This window comes from Penicillium daleae (assembly GCF_028827525.1).
Source record: "Penicillium daleae strain IBT 16125 chromosome Unknown utg000001l_segment0_segment0, whole genome shotgun sequence".
Classification (NCBI taxonomy): Eukaryota; Fungi; Ascomycota; class Eurotiomycetes; order Eurotiales; family Aspergillaceae; genus Penicillium; species Penicillium daleae.
This window is the reverse complement of record NW_026623149.1, coordinates 2200744-2218872: the sequence shown is the minus strand read 5'-3', so window position 1 is coordinate 2218872 and position 18129 is coordinate 2200744. Positions and strand designations below refer to the sequence as shown.

The window sequence follows — 18129 nt, the reverse complement described above, 5'->3', positions numbered from 1 at the left end:
CACAGGCTCGGCATCTCAGGAAAATCCGCCCAATGAGCCAAGTGTGCACAGCCACCTCGGAATTGATGGACACTGGAGGGCGAGCTTATTATCACGAGTGGGCATGGCTTGTGAAGTGACGCGTCTTACAAAAAGGCCCTCCTCCACTTGAAGTCATATCTTGTGGGATTCACTAGGCCTTTAGCAGACCAAAGCCTTGTATAGCAAACTCTCGCAGTCAAAATGCCCATTCCCATGCAGGTATCTCTTCCACTGGCTCTGCACTTAAGCAGTCCCCAAACGTACAATATAATGACCGATGAGCGTTGGAAGCCCGGTGAGGTACGTAGACCTTCTTGAAACAGCTCAATGCAGGGAATAGGTTCATATTGTTGACCTGCGCTTAGAAATTGCAACGCTTCTCTCTCAACGACTTTGCCTTCATTGAACAACAGTCTGGTCGCGCTCAAGCGACACTTCTATTCGCAGCGATCTTGCGCGATATTTTCAATCATCCAGACTGGTCGCAGTTGTATGCTTTCTTCAGCAAGCGATTTCCCCAGGGACAGAAACCGGACGATGCCAGCGTACGGACTCTGGACCCGCCCAAAGAACAATCCGCCTGGAAACAGCCCACCGTGGTCGAGTTTATGACTGACCCCAGCTCTGTCGGGCTGCCCAAGGATTTGGTCACCCTGCTTGCCAATGCCGGTCGCACCTCGCGCGCGGGCCTGATGGGTCCTGACCCGCAGCCTTGCGCAATCGGCCCTGCCATCAGTGTAGCCTGCGGCGCGGCGGCCTACATGGACCTCACTTATGCGGGCCGGCCACCGGGGCATTATGACGAGATGACCTACATAAACGGTGAACTGTATGGCTGGAAGAAGGACAAGTTCGACGTCATGGCAAGCGCTATCTCAACGACCAAGAAGGGTGGAAGGGATCGATACTGGGCTGAGTGGGCAAATCTATGGTCTGTCATCGCCGCATGGGTATACGAGTATGACAGCACGGCGCTTCAATTGGGTCATCTGAGCTCTCATAGCTTCAAATATCGGCTGAGTCGGGAGGAAGAGCACTCATTCGATCGTTTCGGCAAGATCCCGCGAAATTTTCTCAAGACGGATGCCATCGCTGCCGCTGATGCAATTCACGATGTCTTCGCCCAGCTGGCTAAAGAACCGCGGCGTTACCAAGGAGTTGAATGGGATTTTCTGGAGCTAGCGGTGCCACTGGAGGTAAGAGAGGCTTTTTACGCTCGATTTGGCCATAAGGGCACCGATCACGATGAGAACCGTGCTCTGCTGGTACAGAGAATTCCCGGACCAGGGCGGGATTCTCTTGCGTACGGGGACTCGTTGGCATACGAGGAGGTCAGCCCAATGGCTCTCAAGCGCTGTCCGGAGACTTTCTTTGGAGCTAGCTGGGAAACATGGCTCTTGTCAATTGAGGGAGGAGATGTAGTCGTCGTGGAGACGCTATTCCAGGCAAGTCTGTCCTCCCTTGAACGGCCTACGTTCAGGTTGACTAACGTGTTTGCAGGCCCTTTGGGCGGTGATGTTGTTGTCTCAGCTTCCTCTGAATATCAAGATCATCGGGAGGGGTGATCGGTTTCCGAAATATCGGGATCCTGAGGACGTGTATATATGAAAATGGACAAGCAGCAGGTCTCGGATAGGGTGGCTTATCAAATTCTAGATCGAATTCACATATTTGAACTTAGGACTATCCCCATCAATTACCGTCGGGTAATCCTTTGGATGTCCGTTTGCCCTTGAAGTGGCCTTGCGGGCGTTGACGGCAAGCATAGAGTTTGGGTTATTGGTTTATTGGTGTTGCGATAGCGCCTCGTCGGACAGGCCATGGGGGTCATTTGCCGACAAAGCCTCCGAAGCTCAAGACCTCAGGCAACTTTCGTGCACGGGGTTTCTTGTCCTGTCTCCTTTGGCGTGGGGGCGTACATGGGAGAGCTTATCAAGGGAAGCTATGTAAACTTTAGGGGCGCGAGACGCCATCCTGGTCGCTTGCTTATGATATTCGAGAATCGATGACGACGGTAGGATGGGGGTGACTGGAGTGGAACCTGCCAAGGCTATGGAAGCCGGTTATTCGCTTTGATTGAGGACTCCAGGTTTCATAGCAGACCCTATGATTCCAGGATACCCCGTATGCGTTTGGACATAAATACGGGGGACGGAGAGTGGATCACGGGATCGATTCCGGGGTCTGAAGGGTCCCGGCTGGCCGCGGCAGGACAGTCACGGGAAGCGGTGAACGAGAGATTCGCCGCCCGACCGAGGCCTACAGCACTTTGCCTTCCCCCAAACAGGCCGGAGAAGACTCGGGGTAAACCCAGTGTCTCGTGGTATCGGCCTCAGTTGCCCCCCAGTGGCACCCCACATCTTCTCGTGGGACTCCTCGGAGTCGGTAAGTTCACGACGGCCAAAGCAAAAGCCTGCCAAGTGCATTCGCCTTCCCCCTCGGGTTGGTCCAGCCTCTCCGTCCGTGCTTGGCTCCGGGAATGACTGCCAATGATAACCTCGGCCTCCGGCGCCACCGAAGCGATCATCAGCCTCGCCTTCTTTCTTGGCCATAGGCAGAAGCGGAGACGTGGGGGGAACGCGGGGAAAAGACACCCCCCACCGGTGAGAGATTTCATTATCATGGGCTAATCATGCGTGGGGGTGGCCAATACTGATAAATATCCCCCTTGGGCCGAGAGCTCGGTCGGATTTCAACTGCCTCCATCTGAACAACATCATCGCCATGGCCAAACCAGTCGCTATTCATTACGAAGACCCTCAAGTGGCCAAGGCGGACTCGGGCCTCGAAGTTGAGATCCCACATGTCCCACTGACGGAGGAGGACAACAAGCGCATCTGCCGCAAAACCGACCGTACAATCCTGGTCGTACTGATTTGGGTCTACTTCCTACAAATCCTCGACAAATCGGTCCTTGGTTATGGTGCGACCTTCGGGTTACGGACGGACACGAACTTGACCGGCAACGAGTACTCCCTGGTCGGTTCCATCGCGCCAATCGCCCAGCTGGCATGGCAGCCATTCTCCTCGTATTTGATTGTGAAGGTGCCGCACAAAATTCTGATGCCGACCCTATGCTTGGGATGGGGCATTGCTCAGGCATGCATGGCCGCTTGTCACAACTTCCAGGAATTGATGGCAGCTCGCTTCTTCCTTGGCTTGTTCGAGGCAGGATGCTTGCCCTTGTTTGGAGTCATTACAAGTCAGTGGTACCGTCGCGCCGAGCAGCCCTTGCGCATTGCTGCTTGGTATGGTACGAATGGAATTGCGACCATTGTGGCGGCTGCTCTGTCATACGGTCTCGCACACATCAAGTCTGATCTCTTGAAATCATGGCAAATGTAAGTTGATCTAGACAATCGCCGGGATGCAGTCTTTTATCTGACATGTCGGACAGCATTTTCCTCTTCGTCGGACTGGTGACTATTGTATCAGCTCCCTTTGTGTATTGGCGTCTTGACAACGACGTGACCACCGCTCGTTTCCTCAACGAAGAAGAGAAGGCACAGGCAATGGAGCGGCTCCGAGCCAATCAGACTGGTACAGGAAACACGGAGTTCAAATTTAGCCATGTGTTGGAGGCCGCACTTGAGCCAAAGACCTATCTGTGGATCGGCATGGCCATGCTCCTCAATATCGGTGCTAGTGTCACCAACACGTTCGGGCCGTTGATCATTGGCGGTCTGGGCTACGACAAGTACACCACTAGTCTCCTGACTATGCCCTTTGGTGCTCTGCAGACAATCATGATTCTGCTCGCTAGTTACCTGGCTCAGACCGCCCGCCTGAAGGGTGCTATTCTCGCTCTGTTCATGCTTCCCGTTGTCGCTGGTCTGGCTATTTTGTACGCGGTTCCTCGAAACAATTCCGCACAAGGCGCCTTGCTTGCTGGATACTATCTACTGGCCTTCCTGTTCGGTGGTAACCCTCTGGTCGTGACCTGGATTGTTGGTAACACGGCGGGAAGTACCAAGAAGTCGGTCGCCATGAGTCTTTACAACGCCGCCTCCTCTGCCGGCAACATCGTGGGACCTCTCCTCTTCACCTCCAAAGATGCACCCGAATATCATCCCGGCCTGCGTGCCTGTCTCTCCATCTTCAGCGTCATGGCTGCCATTGTGCTTCTTCAATGGCTCAACCTGTGGTTCCTCAACAAGCAACAAGCCCGCCGCCGTGTGCGCAATGGCAAGAGCGCCCAGATCATTGATCACTCTATGCAGGCCCACTTCCACGGCATTGAGGAGACTCCTGAAGAGTCCGAGACTGGGCAGCATGTTGCTCATGCAGGTGCAAATGTGGCCGACGATCTGACTGATCGACAGAATGACGAATTTGTATATATTTACTGAGGGGATTGCGATGTATCTATATTTTTCATGAATAACATCAACGAATCAAATGTACCTCCTCATTATCCATGTCCTACGATCCCACGCGCAGAGTAATCACTAGCACATTGGATCATAACCGAGTTCGAACTTCGACTTGGGCTGAGCTAAAATTGCATGAGGTCGAGAAGAGAGTTGGAAGGATCACTGACATGGATATGTCGAGGATACGCACTACGGCTAGCTATATTTATTTTCTACACCTTGAAACTTGAATCATGTGAGAGTCCATATCAATGGTCCCATTGGCAATATGTCTCTCTGGTCAGGAAACTATTGTACGCCAACGCGATCTCGATCCCGTCGAGGTCCTTCTTCGCGTGGATGCACGCTTCCGTGTTGCACTGCACAAATTCAGGGACAGACAGCGTGTTAGATTATCCAGACTCCTTCCAGTTCTGGACTGAAATGATGGAGCGTTAATGTTCCAGATCTTGATTCCATTATATAACCCTAGCCAACAAATGCACAATGAGCCTTGTTCCACATGCAGTTGCTTCGCGTCAAGCGCGTGGTCTCAGGCGGGCCGTTGACGCCTGAGGCAGAACATTGTCCCCACAGGTACCAGTTCAATTGGTAACTCGACAACGTTGTCCTCCTCTCGTCTATCTTCACCTCCTTGGTCCTCCGTAGTGCATAATTGCATGTCGTACAATCTTACCCGACTCATCAGCCATGATCGCTGCTCATCGCACTTGCCCCTGGGCTGGAACTAGATATAGGGCAACTTTACAGAAATACGCGAGGCTGCATTGGAGTTACATCTATCCGCTTGCATGGCTTGAATGCCAAGTGTCCACTGATATACCTCCAGATATTGTACGAACATGACTCGTGTAGCTACGTCCCTTCGGACTCGGAGTCGGAGTCGGCGATCGTTGGGATCTTGACCGATCCAGGCACTAAATCCATCACCCAAGACGCCCCTGTAGCCTCATGGCGAGAATCTGAGGCTGCAGTCAGAATTGAGGATGCATAGATTCTCGTGGATCATGCAGGGGCAGATCAGTCTAGTTCTCAACCTTTGATTCGCCCATTATTCTAAGTGCCTCGCACGAATGGCCGGGATGTGATTCTGCTTTATGAGATAGTTGGACCAACTCCCATATACATATCAGAATCAAAATCCAGTTAATCTCGCTATGAATTGAAGCTTCGGCCCATTGGTATGCACCCTCCATTAGAGAGAACCCCCAGGTGAGCGCACACAGAACAATTCTACCTCGGCATACCAGAGTCAACAATTCAAGATCCTCGTCGCAAACAAACCAAGTCACACACACTGGTCACACCGGACCGTTGAGCGTTGTTCAAACCTAAACCATTCAATGCACAGTCCTTGTCAGGCTCTCCCTGAGCCTATCGCTATCGTGGGGAGTGCCTGCCGCTTCCCTGGCGATGCGACGTCTCCCGGAAAGCTCTGGGAACTGCTCAAAGAGCCTCGAGATGTCCTTACTGAGATTCCCGAGAGCCGCTTCAACTCAAAAGCCTTTTATCATCCGGATGGTGGCCACCATGGTACCACCAATGTGCGCCATTCATATGTCTTGTCCCATGACCACCGGTTGTTCGACGCGCAGTTCTTTGGAACCAAGCCTATTGAGGCCAACTCGATCGATCCTCAGCAGCGCCTGTTACTGGAAACTGTATGAATGCTTGGAATCCGCGGGTATGCCTATGGAGAAGTTGCAAGGGTCCAACACCGGCGTGTATGTTGGGCTGATGACCAACGACTATGCGGATCTGCTAGGGAGGGATGTCCAGAATCTCCCAACTTACTTTGCGTCAGGGACAGCAAGAAGTATTCTTTCCAATCGCGTGTCCTACTTCTTTAACTGGCATGGTCCGTCCATGACTATTGACACAGCCTGCTCATCTAGCCTCATCGCACTTCATCAGGCCGTGTTGAGCTTACGCAACGGTGAAAGTAACGTGGCCGTGGCAGCGGGAACGAACCTTTTACTGGGGCCAGAGCAGTATATCGCCGAGAGCAAGCTCAAGATGCTCTCGCCTACCGGTCGCTCTCGGATGTGGGATAGGGATGCAGATGGATATGCTCGAGGCGACGGGATAGCTGCCGTTGTCCTCAAAACTCTGAGTGCCGCGTTGGCCGACGGCGATCATATCGAATGCATTGTCCGGGAAACCGGTATCAATCAAGATGGCCGTACAAAGGGTATTACCATGCCCAACCCCGTTGCCCAGGCAGATCTTATCCGGGAAACATACGCGAAAGCGGGACTTGACTTGTCTAAATCTGGTGATCGGCCGCAATACTTCGAGGCTCATGGGACAGGTAAGGAGTCTCGTCTCCTTCCCGATACTTGAACTACTTATTTGAATCAAGCTAAAAACAATAGGAACGCCCGCGGGAGACCCAGTCGAAGCCCAAGCCATCAGCACGGCATTCTACGGTCCTAAAGCCAACTACCGCCGCACAGATGCTGATGAGCCACCGCTGTACGTCGGGTCAATCAAAACAGTCATTGGGCATACTGAAGGCACTGCTGGACTAGCCGCAGTGTTAAAGGCATCTCTCGCACTACAGCATTCTATAATTCCCCCAAACCTACTTTTGAATGAACTCAATCCAGCTGTGCGCCCGTTCTATGATAATTTGCAAATACTGAACGCGGCCAGAGAATGGCCACAAGTCCCAGCAGAGACGCCGCGTCGTGCCAGTGTGAATAGCTTTGGCTTTGGTGGCGCTAATGCCCATGCGATCTTGGAGTCCTTTGAGCAGAATGCAGTGGGTGAAGGCGCGGCTGTACCATGTGCTTCTATTCTCACACCTTTCAATTTCTCTGCAAACTCGGAAAGGTCTCTCCGTGCGAGCCTCGAGGCCTATTCTGAGTATTTGAAAGCGCACCCCCACGTGGATCTCCGCAGTTTGTCATGGACCCTGAACTGTCGCAGGTCCACGCTGCCCTTCAGACTGTCGCTGGCAGCCTCAAATGCATCCGACCTTGTGACCAGCCTAGACAATGCCGTACTGTCACCGTCAGATATCCTCGTAGCCAGCCAAACGTCTACCATCAAGCAGCCGAAATTGCTCGCGATCTTCACAGGACAGGGTGCACAGTGGGCTCGAATGGGAGCTGAGCTGCTCCTAAGCTCACCTCTGGCTGCCACCTGTATTGCTGACCTTGACGATGCTCTCAACATGCTTCCTGAACAAGATCGTCCTTCATGGTCTCTGAGAGACGAGATACTGAAAGACACACAGTCCTCCCGTATTGGCGAGGCTTTGTTCTCACAAACTATCAGCACTGCTATCCAGATCATGCTCGTTGAATTGTTGCGAGCTGCTGGTATTCAATTTACCGCCGTTGTTGGCCACTCGTCAGGTGAGATTGCGGCTGCACATGCGGCTGGTTACATCTCCGCCGACGATGCCATCAGAATTGCATACTACCGCGGTTGGTCTCTACAGGACGCTCGTGACTGCAATGGAGTCAAAGGCGCCATGATGGCTGTGGGGACATCGTTCGAAGATGCCCAAGAGCTTTGTGACATGCCGTCGTTAGAAGGCCGAATTTGTGTCGCAGCCAGCAATTCCTCTGCTAGTGTCACAATTTCGGGCGACGCCGATGCTATCGATGAAGCCAAGGACATTTTTGAGGACGAGAATAAATTCACCCGTTTGCTTAAGGTTGATAAAGCGTATCACTCTCATCACATGCTTCCTTGTGCCGCTCCATACATTGTTGCCATGCAGAGATGTGCCATTAGCATCCAAGCTCGCTCTGACAACAGTACTGCGTGGATTTCCAGCGTGTACGGCAAGAATATCGACGACGTCAATGATAGCCTTACGGACACTTACTGGAGCAACAACATGATCAACCCTGTCATGTTCTCGCAAGCCGTCAGCCATGCTGTCGCTGCATTCGGCCCCTTTGATATGGCTCTTGAGATTGGACCTCACCCCGCATTGAAGGGTCCGGCACTGCAGACCATACAAGAAGTTTCCGGGGTGTTGTTGCCATACACAGGCATTCTATCTCGCGGTAAAAGTGACAAAAAGTCTTTTGCATCTTCTTTTGGCGCTCTGTGGACTCACCTTGGAGAGCATGCCGTTGATTTTGCAGAATTCGAGAGAAAGGTATCCGGTGATGATCGACAGCCAAAGTTGCTTAAAGGACTACCATCCTACTCGTGGGACCATGACCGTGTCTATTGGCACGAGTCCCGCATATCATCCACGTTGCGAGTTGGAAATGAAGATTTCCATCCTCTGCTGGGAATGAAATGTCCAGATGGCACTGACAAGGAGCTTCGGTGGCGCAACTATCTTCACCCCCGCGAAATTCCCTGGCTCTCTCATCACCAGGTCCAGGGCCAGATTGTCTTCCCTGCTGCAGGGTACATATCCGCTGCAACTGAGTGCTTGGTTCAACAATATGGGCTGGGGTCTATTCAACTCATCGACTTTCAGGATATCATCATTGGGCAGGCTTTGGTCCTCGAGGAAAATTCCGGTGTTGAGGTTCTTTTTACTCTGACTATCACTGAAAAGGAGACTGGGTCTTTCAGAGCATCGTACAAGTGCTACTCCGCCGGAAGCAACGGAGCTTCGTCTATGTCGTTGCACGCATCTGCGCAGATCCATATTCTCCTTGGAAATCCTGACCCCGAATCCCTTCCCTTTCGCTTGGATATTCCGGATAACTTTTTGCATACTGAAGAGGACCGGTTCTATAACTTTGTGTCTGAGCTTGGATTTGGCTACACGGGCCCCTTCCGCGCGCTCACTGGATTGACCCGGAAGATGGATGAAGCCACTGGCCGAATCATTGTACCCCCTGTCGATCAGTCTGATCAATCTTTGGTGATCCATCCGGGTCCCTTGGATGCTGCTATTCAATCGATCATGCTTGCCTATTCTTTCCCTGGAGATGGGTGTTTACGTAGTCTTTACCTCCCGACAAAGATTGATCGGCTCCGCATCAACCCCTTTGGTTGCGTGGATATGGCAGGCCCGGGCATGATCGTTCCTTTTTACGCATGCGTTACTGATGCCCGGTTTGCAGAGCTATCTGGCGACGTTGACATATACTCTTCCAATGGAAAGCACACAGTGGTCCAACTTCAGGGGCTTCACACCACCCCTCTCACCCCACTCTCCTCTTCAACAGATGTTCCAATGTTTACTGAAATGACCTGGGCCGCAGAGCAGCCGGCGGGATGCGATCGAAATGGTGGTCAAGATTGGTTCAATGAAGATTGTGCCCACTCAGTAGACTTGGAACGCATTGCGCACTTCTATCTCAAGAACCTACATATGTCGATATCCCACAAAGAACGGCAACAGATCCAGTGGCATCATTATCATCTGCTTGCATACGCCGGTCACTGTACTGCACTTGTCAAGTCCGGTGATCACCCAATTGCAAAGCAAGAATGGGCAGATGACACCAAAGAAAGCATCTCGGATATACTCTCAAGGTACCTCATTACCTAATTGAGATCATTCAAGTGCACAGCACTAATCAGCTTTAGATTTACCGGCAACATTGACGGCAAGATCTTGCGCTCTGTCGGAGAATATCTTCCAGCTGTTGTTCGTGGGGAGGCCAACATTCTGGACATTCTAATGCGGGAGAATATGTTGAGCCAATTCTATGCTGAAACACTTGGAATGAAATCCTACTTGAACGAAATGGGTCGAATTGCTGGTCAAATTGGAAACAGATACCCTCACATCAACATTCTAGAGATCGGTTTGTCGCTGCCCAGTCCCTGAGGATATCACCGTCTGATAATAAATACAGGTGCCGGCGCTGGCGAGGCAACCGAAACTATTCTACGCGAACTCGACGGAGCCTTTGCGTCATATACATACACAGATTTCATGGACAGTTGGCTCGATAGCGCCCAAGATAGGTTTCACCAGTATCAGTCTAAATTGGCATTCAAAGTTCTGGACATCGAAAGGGATGTCGTCGAACAAGGATACGCAGAGGAGTCATATGACCTGGTCATTGCATCCCTCGCCTTGTATGCCACTGAGAACCTTCAACGCACACTTTCTAACATCCGCCGCCTACTGAAACCAGGTGGATATCTGATCATTCTTGAAATAACCGATCCAAGCGTGATGCGGCTCGGTGTCGTTCTCGGAGGTCTTCCCGGTTGGTGGCAGGGCCATCAAGAAGGGCGTACGTTGTCACCTTGTGTGTCTCCCGACAAGTGGAATGGCATGATGAAGGATGCCGGTTTCTCTGGTATAGATGCCTCAGTGCAGCATGACACAAAGCGGCTGGTTCCTTTTTCAGTCATGTTGACGCAGGCTGTTGATCATCGTATGAAATTCTTGCGTGACCCTATGGCGATGGGTCATCAGAGGCTGGATGTTGAATCGTTAACACTCATTGGTGGAAAGACTTCGCTCACCTCTACCATGCTGTCACACATCAAGAATGCCGTTCGGAGGCATTTTCAGACGATTAGGTGTTATCCTGAGCTCGCGGATATCGGGGCCCAAGAACTTCCATTCATGGGAACTGTGCTCAGCTTGGCAGATCTGGATACACCTGCATTGTTGACCATGAGTTCTGAAACGTTGAAGGGCTTCCAGGCACTCTTCAGGCAGAGCAAGAATGTCCTCTGGGTGGGGTACGGCGCTCAAGGCGAAAACCCAGCGGGTAACTTGTTCCGAGGTGTTCAACGGACTATTGCAATGGAAATGCACCACCTGCGAATACAATCTCTGAATTTTGCGTCTCTCGCCGACGTAGACGCTGGATTGGTTGGAGAAAGGCTCCTCCAGATTGTGGCCACCGACATCTGGGGAAAACGCGACCAGCTAAGGGGAATACTGTGGTATACGGAACCTGAATTGTCGTTCCAGGGTGGGAAGATGTTCATTCCCAGGCTTCGCATGAGCTCTCGGCGAAATGACAGATATAATTCAGCCAAGCGACTCATTGTCGACGCGATTAATCGCAAGTCCTCGTCAGTGGCAATTTCGCGGACCGAGAGTTATCAAGTTCTGGAGACAGAGACGCCGAAAGTCCCTTCTTCTTTCACCGATCATGTCGAGATTCAAATAACGCATTGTCTACTCCGCTCTGTCATGGTCACCGAGAGAGACCATCTCTTCCTGGTTGCTGGAAAAGGACCAGACGATAATGGCTACGTTGTCACCCTGGCAGAGAATCTGACATCCCGTGTTCATGTGCCGGCGTCGTGGATTATAACATCTGAAGATTCACAGGATCAAGCCGTCAAATGTTTACTCGGTATTTACATCAATTTACTAGCTCATTCCCTGGTCGAGAAAATAGTTCCGGGGGAGACATTGGCTATTCTGGAGCCAGACTTTTCCATCGCTGGTGCTATGACACACCATGGCCATCAAAGAGGCATTCGACTTATCTACTTCACAACAAAAGACACCCTCTGCTCTTATCCTTGGGTCAGTATACATCGCCACTCAACACGCCGAGAGTTGTCCAACAAGATTCCGCGCAACATCTCTCGGCTATTCAATGTTGGCGGAGACAATGAAGTGTTGTGCTTATTGAAGAGCCTGTTGCCATCCAGCTGCTCCTTCGAAACTGAACAGAGCCTGACACGCAACAACTCACAAATATCCGCTCTCGCAAGTGTGGATCAATTGGCCTCTCGGTTTAAGATGATTTTTTCTAGAGCAGACCAAGACTATGTGCCTGTAAATTTCAACAGGCTCCCGCAGTTGAGTCTAAGGGATCTGATTGAGACACACGGATTCATTCCACAGTCTTTGATTACCTGGGATCACTCAAATCTCCCGGCTCAGGTCAGGCCTGCCACCCAAGTGGTCAGGTTCGCCAAGAACAAAACATACTGGTTGGTGGGTTTGACGGGGGGTCTCGGTCTCTCTCTATGTCAATGGATGGCCAGGCAAGGCGCACGATACATTGCGATTTCTAGTCGAAGCCCCAAGGTGGATGAGAAATGGATACACCAAATGGCTGCCAGTGGCTGCACTGTCAGGATCTTCGCGAAGTAGGTCTCTTTCCATCCCATACATGTACAGTGACTGCAATTACGTACTTACAAATACAGTGATATCACCAATCGTACCTCTGTCTACAACATTCACCGTCAGATCATTGAATCGATGCCTCCTATTGGCGGTGTTGCGCAAGGAGCCATGGTTCTGCAGGATACAATGTTCCTGGATCTTGATATCACACGATTCAATTCTGTCCTTCAGCCAAAGGTTCAGGGCAGCATTCTGCTGGATGAACTATTCTCGGAAGACTCCTTGGACTTTATGGTTTTCTTTTCGTCCATGGCTTCGTTGACGGGAAACCCTGGTCAGGCAGCTTACAACGCTGCAAATATGTTCATGGCCAGCTTAGCAGCTCAGCGTCGAAAGCGTGGCTTAGCTGCCCATGCTATCAACATTGGGGCCATTGTGGGTAACGGCTATGTGACCAGAGAGTTGAACATGGGACAGCAATCATATCTCTACAAAGTCGGTCACACGTGGATGTCAGAACAAGATTTCCAGGAGATATTCGCCGAGGGGGTTCTTTCGTGCTTGAAGCGAAATGACACTGCCGATATATGCAGCGCTCTCCGCATTGATGATGATGATTCCAAAGACTGGATAACCAACCCCATTTTCCAACACCTTGTGTTCAAATCAAATACTCTGATTGAAGGTGAGAAAAAAGGGAGAACCAGCGTCATGATCAAAGCTCGATTGCTCGAAGCGACCTCGAACAGTGAAGTGATGGAAGCTTTGCAAGGTAAATAGAAATAAGTCTTTCAAAAAAAGGACCCCAGATTACTGACTAAAATCTAGATGGCTTCTCTATTAAACTTCAATCGGCCCTTCAACTAGATCCGAGCAAAGCCACTCTTGACATGAGTCCAGATGAACTTGGTGTTGACTCACTGAATGCCGTTGACTTCCGCTCGTACTTCCTAAAGGAACTCAGTGTAGACGTACCTGTTCTGAAGATTTTCAATGCTGGTTCCATCCGAGACTTGCTTGTCTTTGTTGCAGGCTGTCTCCCATCTTCCTTCATCCCGAACGTGAAAGAGAATAGCCTGGACAACTCTCCGGAGTCGCGGCCCTCCAGCCAGCAAACATCCCTCGGTCCCCCATCAACTCTTCAAAGCCCCTTGAGTGACCCTGATACACAGAGAAGCGATGAAGTTAAGACATTCCATTTGGAATACATGCCATCTGTCCATCACCCGAGCAGCACCTCGTCGGCATCGATCAAGGCAGGCGACTCTAGTTCCGACCAGGACGAAGACAGCTCCTCTCTGACGTCGCTTGAAAATGATGCCATGGCGAGCGAGAAGCAAACTGTTCAACGAATCGCTCCAATGTCATTTGGACAATCGCGCTTCTGGTTCCTCAAGTCTTTTGTCCAAGACCAGACCGCATTTAATGTCACTCCAACCTTTGAGCTAACCGGTAGAATCGACGTTGAGAGTTTCTCGAAGGCAGTTGAACTTGTTGCCCAGCGCCACGAGGCCTTGCGGACATTCTTCTTCACGGATGAAAACAAACGCCACATGCAAGGGGTCTGGGAAAAGTCTTCGTTACGTTTAGAGCACGTCTATATTGCGGAGAAGATCGAAGTTGATCTGGCGACGAGTCGAATGAAAGCGCACGTCTTCAACATCGCAGAGGGCGAGCTAATGCGCATACAGCTCCTCAGCTTGACCCCCGATCATCATTGGTTGTTGTTTGGCTTCCATCATATCAATATGGACGGGGTCAGCTTTGAAAATCTGTGGTTGGAACTGGAAGAGTCGTACGAAGGCATTGCCAAGTCGCATCATTCGCTACAATACCTGGACTTCACAAGAAGGCAACTGCGCGAGTATGAAGAAGGCTTCTGGACGGATGACCTCGAGTATTGGAGAAGCCAGTTTTCGATACTTCCACATCCCATTCCATTACTTCCATTTTCTCTTCTGCCAGCGCGCCCAACAGGTTCGAGCTATGCCTCCCGTCGCACACATATCCGTCTGGGCGTGGAACTTTCAAATGAAGTTGAAAACTGCTGTCGAATGTTCAAAGTCACCCCGTTCCATTTCCATCTTACCATGTGGCAAATTCTTCTCCATCGTCATCTGAGTGTTGACAGTCTGTGCATCGGCCTTGTGGACAGCAATCGTACGGATGCGGACATCTTGCAAAGTGTTGGCATGTTCCTAAACCTCCTCCCAATGCAGTTCTCGCTGGACTCGTCTCAATCATTCGGGGAGGCTCTCAAAGCGACAAAGCGTGCATCGCAAGAAGCCTTTGCGCATTCTCGTGTCCCATTCGATGTCATTCTGTCAGAGTTGAATGTCCCCCGATCGGCATCGTATAGTCCGCTTTTCCAGGCCTTATACAACTACCGTCCACGGACCGAAGTATCTCGCCACTTCTGCGGTTGTGAGGCGGAAGGAACACTGCTTACAACGGGAGAGACGTCTCACGATCTCTATTTGGACGTGATCAATCTCGGAAACGGAGATACACTTGTCCACCTCCTCGTCCAGAAAGATCTGTATAGTCTCGAGCACGCTGAGATTCTTCTTCGCAGCTATGAAAATCTTGTCCAAGCTTTCACTCGAAACCCCGCTACCAAGGTTTCATGGCCACCCCTATTCTCGGAGGCAGAAATTGAACAAGGCATACAAGCTGGCAAAGGTAAGTTCTGGCCTTTAGTGATAAATGCAACTGCACTATTCTAACAATCAGAAGGGCCGGAAGTACAAAACCGATGGTCATCAACTTTGGTTCATCGCATAGAGGATATGATGGACCTGTATCCTGCCCACGTCGCGATGAGGGAACCCAATGGAAGTCAGCTCACTTACTCACAACTGCGAGAACGAGTCGCTGCGATCGCCAACGAGCTTCTCGATCAAGGAACTACACCGGGCACCTGCGTTGGTGTATTTCAGTCGCCCGGTATTGATTGGATTTGCTCCCTGCTAGCCATCTGGCGCATTGGCGCTGTATACCTTCCGCTCGACAAGAAAGTTGGAATAGAGAGATTGTCGCTGATGGTTACTGATTCCAACCCTCTTGTCGTTTTGACGGACTCGACAACTACGAGCGACTTTGCTTTCCTTCGCAGCTCGGCTGAAGCGCTCAACATCAGTAATACTACACAACCATCCGGAAGTATAGCCCCGATTTTGACAACGCCCGATCAGACTGCTATCATCATATACACCAGTGGCTCAACTGGTGTTCCCAAGGGAATTTCTTTGAGTCATTCGTCGCACTTGCACCATATACAAGCATGCAGTCAAGCTTGGAGCTTCCCGCTGGGGACGGAAACAGTGCTTCATCAATCGTCTTATGCATGGGACATGTCGATGTATCAGATTTTGCTCTCTCTTTGCAACGCTGCCACCCTCATAATTGCCCCGAACTCTGCGCGTGGTGATCCCGTTGCCATGACAGATCTCATTGTCTCTGAAAAGGTTACCACGGTACTTGCAACACCTACGGAATATCTTGCATGGCTCCGACACAGCCCAGCCTCCTTGAGGCAATCTTCACTCGCTCTCGCAGTTTCCGGAGGGGAACCCGTGACAATCGGTCTTGCAAAAGGATTCCAATCCCTTGGAAAATCGGAGCTGAAGCTTTTCAATGTCTATGGTCCCGCAGAAGTAACGCTCGCTTGCAGTACGGGAGAGGTGCCATATACTCAACTCAACTCAGACTCAATGGACCTTTGCCTTGGCGTGACGACACTCCCAAACTATTCCGTCTACATCGTTGACGAGAACATGCAACCGCTTCCACTTGGCATCCCTGGAGAGGTAGTTATTGGAGGAGCTGGCGTTGCAGAGGGATATCTTGACCCTGTTCTGACAAAGGCTAGCTTCTTACCAGATCGATACGCAAGCCCCTTCTTCAAGAGCCAAGGATGGACGAAAGTTCATCGCACAGGAGATCGGGGATGGCTTACACAAGATGGGCGTCTGGTACTGTTAGGACGAATCAGCGGTGACAATCAAATAAAACTTGGGGGTATTCGCATCAATGTTGAAGAGATCGAGTCCACCATTGTCCAAAGCTCTGAAGGGTTTATTTCACAGGCCATCGTATCGGTTCGTTCTGTATCTGGAGACCACGATGGTGGATCATTCCTCGTTGCATTTGTCATCCTCGCCGATGCAGAGGCCCCTGAAACTGCGTCTCGACTATTAAGAGAGATACTTGCCAACCTGCCACTCCCTCACTATATGCGACCTGCCTTGATTGTTCCAATCTCTGCGTTCCCACAGAATACCTCCGGCAAAGTCGACCGATTCGCCGTTGGCAAAATCCCCACTTCGCAGCCGGTTCCTCAAATAATTGACGATGGGGCTATAACGCCAATGGAGCAATCTATTCGAACTTTGTGGCAAGATGTAATTCCGCAGGATATAGTGGGGTTACACGCCATCCACTCGAAATCTGACTTCTTCCACGTTGGTGGAAGCTCGCTCTCCTTAGTTGACTTTCAAGCTCGCGTCAAAGCCCAATTCGGTGTTTCTGTGCCATTGTATCAGCTGTTCGAAGCGAGCACGCTACAAGGCATGGCCTCCCGCATTCAAAACATGTCCTCCGAGCAATCCCCTTCGCCAGTGAATTGGGATGAAGAGATTGAATGTCTTCTGGCCGAACTTCCAACCATTCCGGATTTTGAAGCGCCGAGGACGCCGTCCGGTACTGGGGTTGTAGTCCTCACTGGGGCAACTGGCTTCATCGGCAAAGAGCTTCTACATCAGCTCGTGGGAGATGATAGAGTCCAGGTCATCTATTGTCTGGCTGTCAGAAAGCCACTCGTCCAACTACCCGCCATTTTCGCCAACCCCAAGGTTCACGTGTATCACGGAAACCTCGGGTCACCTCAACTAGGCTTGTCTGACGGTGATGCATCCTCAATATTCCAATCCGCTGATATCGTGATTCACAATGGGGCAGATGTCTCCTTCATGAAGAGCTATCAGTCCCTCAAACTGACCAATGTAGCCTCGACGGTGGAACTTGTCAAACTTGCCTTGCCGCGGCGTGTTCCCTTCCACTTTATCTCATCCGCAAGTGTCACCCGTTTTGCATCTACTGAATCATTTGGAGAAGTTTCTGTGGCTTCATTCTCCCCTCCTGCTGTCCCTCAGGATGGGTATGCAACGGCGAAGTGGGTGAGCGAGGTATACCTGGAGCGTGTCTGTCAATCATTATGCCTGCCCGTGTGGATTCACCGCCCATCGAGCGTGACAGGTCCTGATGCGCCTGAGCTGGATCTCACGAGCAACGTTCTCCGCTACTGTCAAACAACCAGGAAAATCCCAACCTCGGGAGCGTGGAATGGTGTCTTCGATTTTATCTCTGTGGGGTCGGCAGCGGCTCAAATTATAGATGCTGTGCATCTATCTGGTTCTGGGGCTGCTATAGATGGAGGAACTAGGTTTGTATATGAGTCTGGTGAGATTCAAGTAGGGCAACACGAAGTGCAATCGATGATGGAAGCGGATGCTGGTCAGGGATTCGAAACGGTTCCTTTGGCGGAGTGGGTTGACACTGCTGAGGCAGCGGGTATGAGTGCTCTCCTGGGAGTGTATTTACGTCAAGCTGCGGAGGGTCAGATTCTTCTTCCCAGGCTCGTGAAGGACAGTGGACAGGATGCCAGGAATGAGGCTAGATAGGATTGACATTAGAGTGTATCCATATAGGGATCATAGAAAGGAAGCACGAAGTCAAGACAACACATCC

The 18129-nt window shown here is 51.1% G+C and overlaps 3 protein-coding genes across 3 annotated transcripts; all 3 read left to right on the top strand.

The window, feature by feature from the left end:
• Window positions 1-291: 291 nt before the first annotated feature.
• On the top strand, window positions 292-1586 carry N7458_000687 (uncharacterized protein; the record flags this gene model as incomplete). Its single annotated transcript, XM_056904081.1, has 3 exons — window positions 292-321; window positions 387-1470; window positions 1522-1586. The coding sequence occupies 3 exons, from the start codon at window positions 292-294 to the stop codon at window positions 1584-1586; spliced, it is 1179 nt and encodes a 392-aa protein (XP_056771848.1).
• A 1159-nt stretch (window positions 1587-2745) lies between these two features.
• Window positions 2746-4370, top strand: N7458_000686 (putative MFS transporter; the record flags this gene model as incomplete). The annotated part of the gene is made up of 2 exons (XM_056904080.1): window positions 2746-3362; window positions 3419-4370. 2 exons carry the CDS (start codon window positions 2746-2748, stop codon window positions 4368-4370), a joined length of 1569 nt encoding a protein of 522 aa, XP_056771847.1.
• A 1367-nt stretch (window positions 4371-5737) lies between these two features.
• Window positions 5738-18062, top strand: N7458_000685 (Polyketide synthase-nonribosomal peptide synthetase; the record flags this gene model as incomplete). Its single annotated transcript, XM_056904079.1, has 8 exons — window positions 5738-6055; window positions 6096-6705; window positions 6770-9857; window positions 9912-10132; window positions 10184-12401; window positions 12462-13153; window positions 13210-15063; window positions 15115-18062. 8 exons carry the CDS (start codon window positions 5738-5740, stop codon window positions 18060-18062), a joined length of 11949 nt encoding a protein of 3982 aa, XP_056771846.1.
• Window positions 18063-18129: the final 67 nt, after the last annotated feature.